This window comes from Bicyclus anynana, chromosome Z (assembly GCF_947172395.1).
Source record: "Bicyclus anynana chromosome Z, ilBicAnyn1.1, whole genome shotgun sequence".
NCBI lineage: Eukaryota > Metazoa > Arthropoda > Insecta > Lepidoptera > Nymphalidae > Bicyclus > Bicyclus anynana.
The window spans coordinates 10,769,561-10,782,774 of NC_069110.1; the positions used below are offsets into that span (position 1 = coordinate 10,769,561).

Genomic DNA, 13,214 nt, shown 5'->3' on the forward strand with positions numbered 1-13,214 from the left:
TGTGAAAATCTAAAAACATTTTTCGGCTTTAAATGAAAACAAGAAAAGTTACCTATAATAATAGAAGTAAATGCTATTTTAGATAGCACTATTTTTTACGGTTTGGATAGATATGGTGCTTTGGCCCACAACGCTGCTACTATACGGGTTGGCGGGCGGTATTGTATTTTAGTACCTTGTATAAACACTTGAGTAAACATAGTTATTTTAAAGTCTCATACTGACACTTAAATTTCATTTAATATGCATTTAGCATCGATGTATTGATCAGGACCAGGTCACGGTTATCCCCTCCCGAATGGCCCTCTAAGCCGAGGTCCGAGTCTCATAGGAGACACCCTTAGAGACTCTTTCCGTCCTCTGTCTTTATTTCAGCCTTCGGGTCTCATCAGGCGATGCTTCTGCGCTCGCCAAAACCCCCTGGTGTCCCACATGGAGCCATCGGCAGTTACTCAACACAAAAAAAAAATCATCCTCGGCCTCCTTGGCGAGCGAATGGTTGGCGCGGTGGATTTACTAGGTCCTGGGTTCGATTGAGATTTTCTTAATTGGTACAGGTCTGGCTGATGGGAGGCTTCAGCCGTGGCTAGTTACCACCTTACCGACAAAAGACGTCCGTACCGTCAAGCGATTTAGCGTTCCGGTACGATGTCGTGTAGAAACCGAAAAGGGGTGTGGATTTTCATCCTCCTCCTAACAAGTTAGCCCGCTTTCATCTTAGACTGCATCATCACGTACCATCAGGTGAGATTGTAGTCAAGGGCTAACTTGTAATGAATAAATAAAAAAAACCTGGAGTTAGGAATATGATGATATTACATCTTCGTATCTTGGAGAGTACGTTATTATCATTAACATCTGACAGTGTAGTAACACATAGGCTACTTTTTATCCCAGAAAAATCCATGGTTCCCGAGGGATTTGTGTAAAACTAAATCTCACGCGGACGAAGTCGCGGGCTAGTAAATAAATAAATAATAAAAGTAAGGTACCTTAATCTATACATAATAAAATAATAACCAACTTATTTTAATTTCTATATTTTCTATTTTATTATTAACAAGTGCTGGGTTAACAAAACAGTGGTTTTTGGGTTAGAAATGTGGAAAATTCAATTTCGCGACAATAACGCGGTGTTCCCGTGAAACGGGGGCCGCGATGTCGGGTCACCACTCACCACGCTTTCTTAGTCTAAGTAATCGTCGTCTCTTCGCTATGAAATGAACAGCTGCGACTAAGTGCAGTTATTATGATGCTATTTATGTGTCGATTCCGTATCACTCACCGTTTTGTTCACACTATAACTTAAACCGATGTATCTAATGTGACAGGTTTATTGAAACGGCTAAAACTCACGTGATATTAGGTCGGTGTATGCCCGACCAGTTTTAAACCCATACGGTGCCCTTAGTCATGAGCTGGTTCTTGCATCGCGGCACGATCATTTCATAATCATTTAATATGAATAACACTCACGATAGTTTAAATTCTAAAATTGTTATTATTCTTTCTTATTTTTTTAAATTGATTTATATTTGTGTATTTTGTGACGCCATTATTTTCGTGTGTGTATTCGTGGATAGTATCGTTTTTTACATGTTTAAACTATTTTTACGTTTATTTTAGATTTAAAAGATAATATGTAAATGTTAACTATCCCTAAGAAATAAAAATAAAAACTAATATTGTTGTAGATTCATTATTGCATTGCTTTTATCGCGGGCTTTGAGCGCGGCGACCGAATCAAAAAATTCCGTAACGAAAATAAACCTAACACCCAAGCCGTGCATCAAGTTTTCGACATTATCATATCTACTCAACTGGACAAGTGGTGTAAAACTAAGAGGCAAAAATTATTAAACCAGAGTTTCTTCTTTTTTATTACTAATAAATAAATAATTACTTATGATTGCATAAGTTGATAAAAAACTATGTGCAAATAGCTTTACCGCGCCAGTCTCAGAGTGCCACTCGTATTTTATTTCTTAGTTTTTTATTTTATTTAAGTTTGTCATCTTAATTTTGTTATCATCGACCTTTCGGCCTAAAATATATCCCATGGAAATCTTCAAGAACAAGTTATAGTAATTGTGTTATAGGCAAAGATTTTATACTATTAGATATGTCAATAGCGCTTCGAAACTGAGGCTTACAAAAGTGGCTAATTGTCCTAATTTAATTCACACGCAATGACAGTTAAATAAATAAATAATACCCAAATATTGAAGTGAAATAAAAAAATACATAAATATAATATAATGTAACTAAACACAAAATTGTGCATATGTGCACTCAGTGGAGTAGCTAAGTCACTTTTTGGGGTGATTTTGTAGGACACTTAACATATCTAATAGTATAAAATCTTTGGACTATGAAAAAACTAAAACAAAACAATGTATCTAACTATAGTCAAGTATATGGCTAGACTTAGCTCAAGATGCATACCATAACTGCTTACTTACAAATACATACAAACATAGCACTGCGTAGAAATTGATTTATTTAAGGAATAATGAAATAAATATTCTACCTAACTAACAAATGAAAATACTAATAAAGTATATACGAAAATTTCATTTGATAGTCGATGACTCACTAGGAAAGATAAAACGTGTATATAATATAATGTAATGAAGCTCTCACGTACCTACGCTATTGTGAAAACTTTCACTCGTGCCCTCTGACCAGTGGTGTCTTACTTGCAGTTTTCACGAGATATATTTACACGGTGTTGTATATTTACACAAGATTCATTTTTATGATGAAACATATAATGAAAAACCTTCCTTCCTTGCGTCGTATTCCTCATTACTGAGGATCGTGACCCCTAACACAAGCTTGCTTCTTTACGGTATCGCGCCTTGTGGCTCGGCTTTTCGCGACTTGCAGAACCTCGTGTACTTTGGTGTCGAGAGTGTCGCGGATTTGGTCGGACCAACGCATCGGGCTACGTTCTCTATTAATGAAAAACCTTATGAAGGTGTGAAAATCTAAAAACATTTTTCGGCTTTAAATGAAAACAAGAAAAGTTACCTATAATAATAGAAGTAAATGCTATTTTAGATAGCACTATTTTTTACGGTTTGGATAGATATGGTGCTTTGGCCCACAACGCTGCTACTATACGGGTTGGCGGGCGGTATTGTATTTTAGTACCTTGTATAAACACTTGAGTAAACATAGTTATTTTAAAGTCTCATACTGACACTTAAATTTCATTTAATATGCATTTAGCATCGATGTATTGATCAGGACCAGGTCACGGTTATCCCCTCCCGAATGGCCCTCTAAGCCGAGGTCCGAGTCTCATAGGAGACACCCTTAGAGACTCTTTCCGTCCTCTGTCTTTATTTCAGCCTTCGGGTCTCATCAGGCGATGCTTCTGCGCTCGCCAAAACCCCCTGGTGTCCCACATGGAGCCATCGGCAGTTACTCAACACAAAAAAAAAATCATCCTCGGCCTCCTTGGCGAGCGAATGGTTGGCGCGGTGGATTTACTAGGTCCTGGGTTCGATTGAGATTTTCTTAATTGGTACAGGTCTGGCTGATGGGAGGCTTCAGCCGTGGCTAGTTACCACCTTACCGACAAAAGACGTCCGTACCGTCAAGCGATTTAGCGTTCCGGTACGATGTCGTGTAGAAACCGAAAAGGGGTGTGGATTTTCATCCTCCTCCTAACAAGTTAGCCCGCTTTCATCTTAGACTGCATCATCACGTACCATCAGGTGAGATTGTAGTCAAGGGCTAACTTGTAATGAATAAATAAAAAAAACCTGGAGTTAGGAATATGATGATATTACATCTTCGTATCTTGGAGAGTACGTTATTATCATTAACATCTGACAGTGATCGTTAAATAAGTAGGTATTCTAAATCTACAAATCTACAAGTACTAACTTGTAAAGAATTGAAAAAAAAAATCCTCCGATCTTCATCTGATATGCACAATAAAAGTGGTAATACACGTCTGGAAGAATTCTTGGTCAAAGAAGCTCACTAAATTCAATCGCACACACACACTCAATACAGTCTCAACATTCGTGTACTTACCTTTCTTGACACTTGTTATGATCGTAAAAATATCAAATTGGAGTCCGCTCGTTATTACTGCCCGCGCTTTCGCTCACTCAGGTTTCCACGGATTAGTTTTGATCATTAAATAATCGGAATTTGTTATGTTTCATGGAATTTCTAACGCCAATGACGCGTTAATAAATTCGTCATACTATACTTTAAATCACGACTTTCCTCTTATTGGCTTATGACTATAAAACGAATACATAATAATGTATATTTTATTCTAAATATCAATAAATATAAACTTTCACATTGAAACCAGATAGACATTGCATAATATTTTATTACCTAAAATGTGTCTAACAATAAATTTATGCGACTTTTACATTAAAAAAAATGAAACATTTCAAAACTTTTTGTCTACTATGAGACAATACTACTTAATACTACTAACTTCTATTCTTGCCTTAAAGAAATTACGAAATTTCATTACTCGTTCGTTCACTCATTCATTCAGTGACGTGATAGCCCAGTGGATATGGGAACCTCTGCCTCCGATTCCGGAGGGCGTAGGTTCGAACCCGGCCCGGGGCACCAACTTTTCAGTTGTGTGCATTTTATGAAATTAAATATCACATGTCTCAAACGGTGAAGGAAAAGATCGTGAGGAAACCTGCACATCAGATAATTTTCTTAATTCTCTGCGTGTGTGAAGTCTGCCAATCCGCATTGGGCCAGCGTGGTGGACTTATTGGCCTTACCCCTCTCTATCTGAGAGGAGACTCGAGCTCAGCAGTTAGCCGAATATGGATTGATAATGAAGATTACTCGTTCGTGATATTTCTAATTTGTCTTTGTAAAGGATTTAAAAATGGCTATGATAAATAGATCTAGTAGGAATGTTATAGAAGCCAAGGCGCTAAGGAACACTTTGATTAAGACCTGACGTTTAAGTTCTACACCAAGAGCCGCCAAGAGCTCAGCAACGACACGAGTCAGATCACTTGCTGTTTTCCACCGCGCCAAGATCACAGCAGCATTGACAGCCAGTAGAGTTCCACCCGTAGCGCATAGGAAGGCCTGAATCAAAGTACATGTTTTTTTTTTATTCTTTACAAGTTAGCCCTTGACTACAATCTCACCTGATGGTAAGTGATGATGCAATCTAACATGGAAGCGGACTAGCTTTTTAGAAGGAGAATGAAAATTCACACCCCTTTCGGTTTCCACAAGGCATCGCACTGAAAATTTCTAGAAAGAATGAAAATCCAAGTATTTCATAGCCCGACGCAGGACTCGAACCCAGGATTTCGTGACCTGAAGCCACATGCCTATATAGCTACTAAGCCAATGAGGCAGTTTGGATCATCGGTGTTATAGATATAAACCGTCTATGATATAATCCCATCATTGACCTCTTAGAGTAAAAGGACGCACAATCGTGTAGAAAATTTCACTTAAAAACTGGCCAATTTTGCTTTGACAGTTTTTGGTAAAGAATTATTGGTAAAGAAAATTATACTTAAAGGCTTTTAAGTATAGAGTCCAATATTCAATAAAATCCCAAATTCAGAAAAAATTCAACCTTAAGGTTTGAGTTTTAGGTTGACTTTGCAAATGCGACTACTTAAACTGAGTGCCAAGAATTTGTGTTTGGCACTTATTGAGTGGGAACGTTTTCTGGTCGCTGATTATGCATCGACTTTTCGATCGACGGGTCTGACTCATACTTTGACTTTTCTCCCTCTCACAGGTTCTGTTCGTTTACGTCAATAATTTTAGGACGATAATTTAATTGCATAATCATTTCATTATATAATGTATCAGTCACAACAGTTTTAACAATTCAAATATTTTCTATATTTTTCACAACCCATCAGTGGCGTAACGCGCAGCTTAAGCACTTTATGTTCTGTGGACGTAACTATCTTAACATCTATACTAATATTTTAGAGAGAGTTTGTGGTGTTGTAGGTAATATCTGAATTTATAGGACTCATTTTTAAAATTCTTTTACCACTAGAAAGCCACATTATTTGTGAGTATCGAAAGCTATATTTATCCTTGTATTCTCACGATAACAGGAACAAAGCGAGGCGTTAGCTAATATGATCTATAATTCTTTAAGTGTTTTCGTCAACTACGAGTAACTCTTTCTACTGGGGATCGATCTGGATTGAATTTTGTGTGTATATTTCAACGGGTTCCTGGATGGTTTAAAACACAATTGTGCTCCTTTCATGAATATTGTAAGACGGTACAAAGTTCGCTGGGACAGCCAGTACGCAATATTTATACGCAAGCCCTGCTCCAGGCGCATGGTTCGAAAATGCCCTAGCCATGATATTAGAATATTAAAAAAATAACTTTTTTCTTGGGTCCCATCCAATGAACTCGCCATGGACTTCATGATACAGTTACACCACTGACACTCATAACAAGTAAAGTGTAGGCACCTGTAAAGCCGTGCCGCCACATCTTTCCAATCCAGCACATAATGCAAGTCCCGACACTGCAATGCAATAGGCCACTAGCAATCCTCCGGTTACTGACCGTTCCCACCGAAACACTTTCACATATCGAAGGTGCAAGGTCAACAACGCTACTAAGACCACGAGTGTTATTAGACGCAAAACCAACAGAAAGCTATGGAAGTTACTTGATTGCAAGACTTCGTAATTCATCGTCTATACGAGGTCTATACTATCTGCACTACCCTAACTTGGACCATCGTAAGTAGGTACTTAAACCGGTGTCGCTAATAACTAGAGTAATTTAATAAATTTTTAAGAATTACTAAGAAATATACAAAACAACCCAGATTAAAAATAACATCGAAATGAATTTGATTATAAGTAAAAGTTATTTATATAACGTCATAAAGAAAGACGCAGACCATAAAGCTATGACGCGTAGAGGTATTATATATCGTTTGACAATATAATTATAATTTTTAAGAGTATATATCTGATTATATTATACAAGCACAAGGATTTTATATACTTATTAGGTCCATAGGTCCATGTACGAGCATTATACGAGTGACTACATTATTATATAGGTATATTGTCAAAGACTATATATATTGTCCTTTTAGAAAGATTATTTTTCTGCACAGATTAGTAAAGTGATATATGAATGTATATGAACGTGGTACATAGAGAACAGATAACGCTAAAAACTAACGCTTTTAAAAGTAGAGCGACAAAGGTTCTGGCCCAACGACGTATACCGTAGGTACATTAATGATAGGTACAATATAATGTCGTTGTTATGGCCAGATCTTCGTCTTTGCATGCTTAGAGATTGTTACCCCATGCCCTAACTATCTACAAAGGTTTGCCGGTCATTACATCTTTTAAGGATAAATAACTATACCCATTTTATCTTAAAAATCACAACAATCACGTATAACAAAAGATTATACATCGATTTTATCGCAACTGAATTGGCGTGCGTGCGTTAATATAAAACTGTAATAGATTGACTTATTTAAAAAAAATATTTCAGGATCCGTAAGAGCGTCATGCAGCTATCCGGGATCTCCTGCGCATTCGAGCGTGTCATTCTCTTCCGACCAACTCGACGAAGGGACCGTGGCCACATACGTATGTGAGCAAGGCTTTGAGCTCCTCGGCCCATCCAGAAGGATTTGCGATGCAGGTCACTGGACTCCTGACGGCATTCCATTTTGTGGTAAGTGGCTATTTTTATTTCAATGACAAAATAACCTTTGGCTGCGATTGGCTGCAGTGTGGAAGGGGGCTGACTTGGAAAGACAAGATTACATGTATTCTATTCACACCTTTGACGGTTACTACGCTGCATCGTAACGGAACGTTAAACCACTCGGTGATTCGTCTTTGTTAGGGTGGTAACTAGCCACGGCCGATGCCTACTGCCAGGCTTGTATCAATTAGTAGTAATTTCCTAACAACAAACATTCATGGAATCCCCTCCGCTTTAAGACATAATGTCAAAAGTGTAAAATTGTAAATTACCAATTAAGTCATACTCATATTTAAAAAAAACATGTGTTCTTTGGCTATTTTCAGAAGGTCATTATTTAAAAGTGTACATACCACGATAAAAAGACGAGATTTTTAATATATAGTAGAATAATAATAGGTAGAATTGTGCACACCAAGAGGGCGCCGCGAAACGCCTAATAACAAAAGCGATGTCGTGAGCGTGGTTTGCCTAAACAGCCAAAAACGCGAGGTAGTTGAAAAAAGAAAAAGAACAAGAAAGAGGGTAGATAGATTCTGCCCCTAACAGCTGATGTCAACTTCGCATCTCGCAACTTCAGTCCAGTCGTGACCACGATCCATGCAACTGGGTCGAAATATCGACATTAAAAATCTCGTCGTTTTATCGTGGTATGTACCGGTTTAAATAATATTCATAATGAACAACCACGAAATAAGTTTAAAATCATTATTTTTTTCAACCTTGTGAACCGATAGTAGAGTTACTGTTTACTAACATACTTGACTTTGCAACAGTGCTTGTTGGTTTCGCAGAATGCTATTGCTGGAATATCAACGATAGTATGATAAGAAATCTTAAAGCAGATTAGACGAGTTTATCAGCGTTAATGATGATAAAAGTTTTATGGCTCGTTACTGAGGCTCGAGGTGTTACGCCAACTACCATAATCCATGGCGCTCGCTGAGCGATTTCCGCGCGAAGACGCGTCGCTTCTGCTGACCCACTTTTACTTTCTTTGCCGAGAAATCATTTCACATGCGCCGTGAATGGAGTCGAAAAAGCGGAAGATTCATTGTAGATCACTCCCATGGCTCTCTCTGTCCGGAAAGTTGCGTGGCGGAGACATACTCGTACCTTATGTGATGAGTTTTCGTAGCCTTTATAAGATGAATTTTGGGTAGGTATATCAAATCAAATCAAATCATTTATTTGCTAGAATGTGGTACCTATACATTCAACTGATTACAGTATGCAGGATTTTTACAATTAAAATATTAATTTCAATAATTTATCCTAATAACATAATTATATTTGATGTGAAAATGTACAATAAAAATTTCAACCTAAATTTAACATATATTTATTACAATTTTTATTATCTAACTAGCAAACCATAAATAAAATTTTACTATTTACAGAACAAAACTTTAAAATGATATATGTAAATGAAAAATAAATCGAATAAATTGCTTATGTCATAATGTCATTATTTCATGAAATTGATAAATTCATTTATTTTATAAAAACTCTTTTAGAGCAGCCATTTATTTAATTCATTCCATTTATTAAATTTATAGTTATAACAATATAAACTTGACTAGTTCTATAGTGGAAGAATAGAAGTATGTCAATTTGTTTGTGATTGGCTATAGTCCGAGTAGGAATTGATTCTTTTACCGGTATTAAGCTCTCTACTTTTCATTTTCAATATGAGGAAAATAAAACTAATTATGTAACTAAACTATTTATTGATACTACTAGCGGACGCCCGCGACTACGTCCGCCCTTAGATCTCTGTAATCCAACCCTGTCGCAAAATCCGTTCTTAGTGGACCTCTACTATCTATAAACTACCTCTCTGCCAAATTTCATCTTTGTGCGTCAAGCGGTTTTACCTTTCGCATTCATATATTAAGATAATAATATTAGTAGTACCTATTTAAAATTAATTGTCAAATAAGGACAATTTCAATTAATTTATATTAGAAATAATATTTTTTTAATTAATATTTTATTTTTTCTTTAACTCTTTTTTAATATTCAAATCTTAGTTTAGCAGATTATTACCTATTTTTTTGATTTCCGTCACACATACATAACATATTAGTATCCCGCCAATTGATGTCGACTTTAATTTTTAAATATAGAACTCTCCACGCGTTGCGTCTTATCCAGATTTATGAAGTTTGCGCAAGTTCACACTGGCTGTTTAGAAACTCACATGGCCGCAACTACTCCATATCCATATCTCTATGGCCACAATTTTTTTTAATTAGTTTATTTTTTACATACAACTCTTCACAACTGACAGTAGTTCTATTTTTAAAGTTAATTCCGGCCATTCGGTAATTTGTATGAGTTTTTTCCTCCCTATGGAGGAAAGCAGCATTTTCCACCCAATACTCAGAACAACACTACTTTCCGAGTATGAAAAATTAAAAAGATTTTTAACCGTGTCCGGAGGATTCTTGGAACAAAATATTCCAGCCTTCGCTTATCATACCCATTTATGAATTTTTGGAACTTCTTAACTGTTTATTGAGGTTTATTGTATGTAATTTCATTCAGTTTAGGTTTTGTTTGAAGATACTGCTCCGTTATTACGGAGTAGTTAATACAAATAATCCGCTTGTCATTTGCACAGATAGTTAAGTGCGTTCGTTTTTTAGACAAATGCACCAAAAACAGCCAATATTGTTGTAATAAAATAAATTGAAAGTACCGTTCGTTTTTAGACGGATGATTAACGTTTTAAATGACATTAAAGCATATATAGGTTTTACTTTACTTTACGGCACATGTGCGTAATGAGATACATTACTTTGAATTGAAATGAAATTGGTGAAATAAGAGATACTTTAGGAGCAAATGTGCCACAAACTATTTTAAAATCGCGCTATTAGATGGTACATAGATACCCTATGACAAAAGTGATATTGTAGCATTTTTCTTCAGGAATCTGTGTTTGTTTAGAACAATTATTCAAAATTTTACTAAAATAATTACAAGTCATAGACATTGACATCATTATTAAAAAAGCAGGTACACAGATTACTTGTGTATTTATTGGTTTTTCCATAATCACTTTCACAAAACCTTAAATTCATAAGCTTAATTACAACAGCTGTACAGCTACAGGATTGAAAAAAACTGATTCAAGATATAAAATTTAAAAAATCCGATAAAGAAATAATACTAAAACACCTTAACGATTTTTTCAAAAATAGTTTTAGGTGATTAAGTGGTGTATCGACTATTTGCGTTTTATCCATTAATTACGGGACATCTGTATAATAATTCACTAAGGCTAATATAATGGGGATGATGACTAGGTTTAAATATATATATTTTTATGATACATTTGGGTAAATAAGGTCAAACATAAAAAGCGAAGTTTATCTGGATATTTGCAAAATAAATAAGATTATAAAATTAAAAATCTTATATCGTTATTAGATTAAAATTCATACAGTTTAGGCCTCCTTACATTATATGTGATATTTTTCAATAAATAAACTACGAGTATAAACATAAACGCACAAATAACAAAGATATTAGATGTTTGACCGCCCACACAAATCTAACGATCATTGTGTACCTACGACATCATTAATTAATTGGTACCATTTCGTATGGCGCGTTTTTCATTGATCCGTAGCAGCGCCGAAAATCCCTATTATTAAGTGCCGCAAATCCCTATTATTACAACATTACACATTTTTTGTGTATAATTTATATCAGCACCTACATGTGTGCTAAATTTCATAAAAGCAAGTTCGTACCTATGTTTGTCTCCACATATCTCAAAGACTACAAGTCGGATTTCAGAACAAGAAATTTCTCAGTTGGAGTATACTCAAATTTACTTAACAAAATGTGTTACTTACAGCATTTCTAAAGTTCGAATACAAGTGAATCTAAAGAAATATTAAAATCAGTTTATTAATTAAGTTTATTAATTAGTCTTCTTCATTGCTGGTAATTATTAATCATCAATTAATCATTCTTCATCGCTGGAGAATAAGTCGGGAGAGCGACGTCGGCGTTTTTCTGTCTTCTCGATTTGGTCTGCGCCGAAGCTGGTGACGGTCATTTTTGATTGTCGGATGAACTTCTCGTATTTCTCTAGGAATTGCTGATTCTCCTTCACCATTTGTTTGGATTCGTAAATATTTTTAATAAGAGCAACGCAGCTGTTACAAATCTTCGTACTGCTAAGGTCAGTCTCCCTAATTCTGAATTTGTAAATAGTCGCTATTTTGTTAATTATGCCATTTTCTTGAGCAAACGTACTGAATGCTGATACCATAAATTTTGTTTTCATCAAACACAGCCGACAATATTTATTCGCTTGCATTTTACTTTTGCACAACAGAACAACTAACAAATCTTCTACGCTTTTAACAAGTTTGAATTTTCAGAATTAGCCATAGATAAAATAGAATATCGCCTAAAATATCTTACATACAGCCTTACACTGTCAGAGTTAATATTAATTGTTATTAATATTACTTATGTTAAATTTTAATAAGATTTGCGTAAAATGCGTGAAAAATTTAGGATGATTTTACACAGTTATCATACCTACCTACCTAATATGAATGCGAGAAAAGGTTTAATTAATTTTTGTTTTACAGCAATAGTAAACTTTAATTTCAGAACGTAAAACTAATAGCGTTTAAAAATAAAACACCTCTATCTACAGAATAACATTTAGAACATTAATGGCTATTTGTTTGCGTTGATCCATTCGGACGTTGCAACTAGCAACTCCTGAATATTAATTTACTCTTTGGTTGCAACGCAACGCTTGCAATGTATTAAAATGAGGCATATCTCGCGTCTCTCTTAGATTTAGATACTAGTTACTACGTTAGATACTGAAGATATTTAAAAAAAATATTCATTATTGTCTATTTATTTGGCCCGCTCTTGGAATGTCGGTAAAGCAGTCGTCCAATTTGAGAGTTGTGGGAATTCACTTTTCCTTTGGTAGATTACCTAGATTGCTTATTGCAAGATAAAATTACTGGTTCACATTTATATAGTTTTCATTACATAAAACTTCAGATAAGCACTCTGCACCTTAAAAACGTCTTGTTTAATCCACCGTCTTGGGGAGAGAGAAAGAGAGGAAGCGCGAGAAGAAATGAGACGGCAAATGGTCGTTAGGAAACAAATATAACTTTAGACAAAATTCAGTCTAGATTTTTTTTAATATTAAATACTTTATAATATAAAGTATTTAAAATCAATATTTCAGTTATTTTGATTTTAACACAAAATTACTAAACCGATTTTCATGGAAATGAAATGGGGCCAATCTCAAAGTCTTTCAAACAAAAAAGATTTTTCAAAACTGGTTAATAAATGACGAAGTTATGAGGTAACAAACATTAAAAAGAAAACATAGACTCCTTTTTGAAGTCGGTTTATAAGCTTTATTGTATCTTAATACTTTAATAGTACATTACTGCAGCTACCGG

At 35.3% G+C, this 13,214-nt stretch overlaps 1 protein-coding gene across 2 annotated transcripts in view; it reads left to right on the forward strand.

Moving 5' to 3' along the window:
* Positions 1-13,214, forward strand: part of LOC112055834 (uncharacterized) — a 48,365-nt gene that overhangs the window by 9,776 nt on the left and 25,375 nt on the right. For both annotated transcript variants that reach the window (XM_052890680.1, XM_052890681.1), the window contains exon 2: positions 7,528-7,713. In XM_052890680.1, coding sequence (XP_052746640.1) covers positions 7,528-7,713 — 186 coding nt within the window. The remainder of the gene's footprint in view (positions 1-7,527; positions 7,714-13,214) is intronic.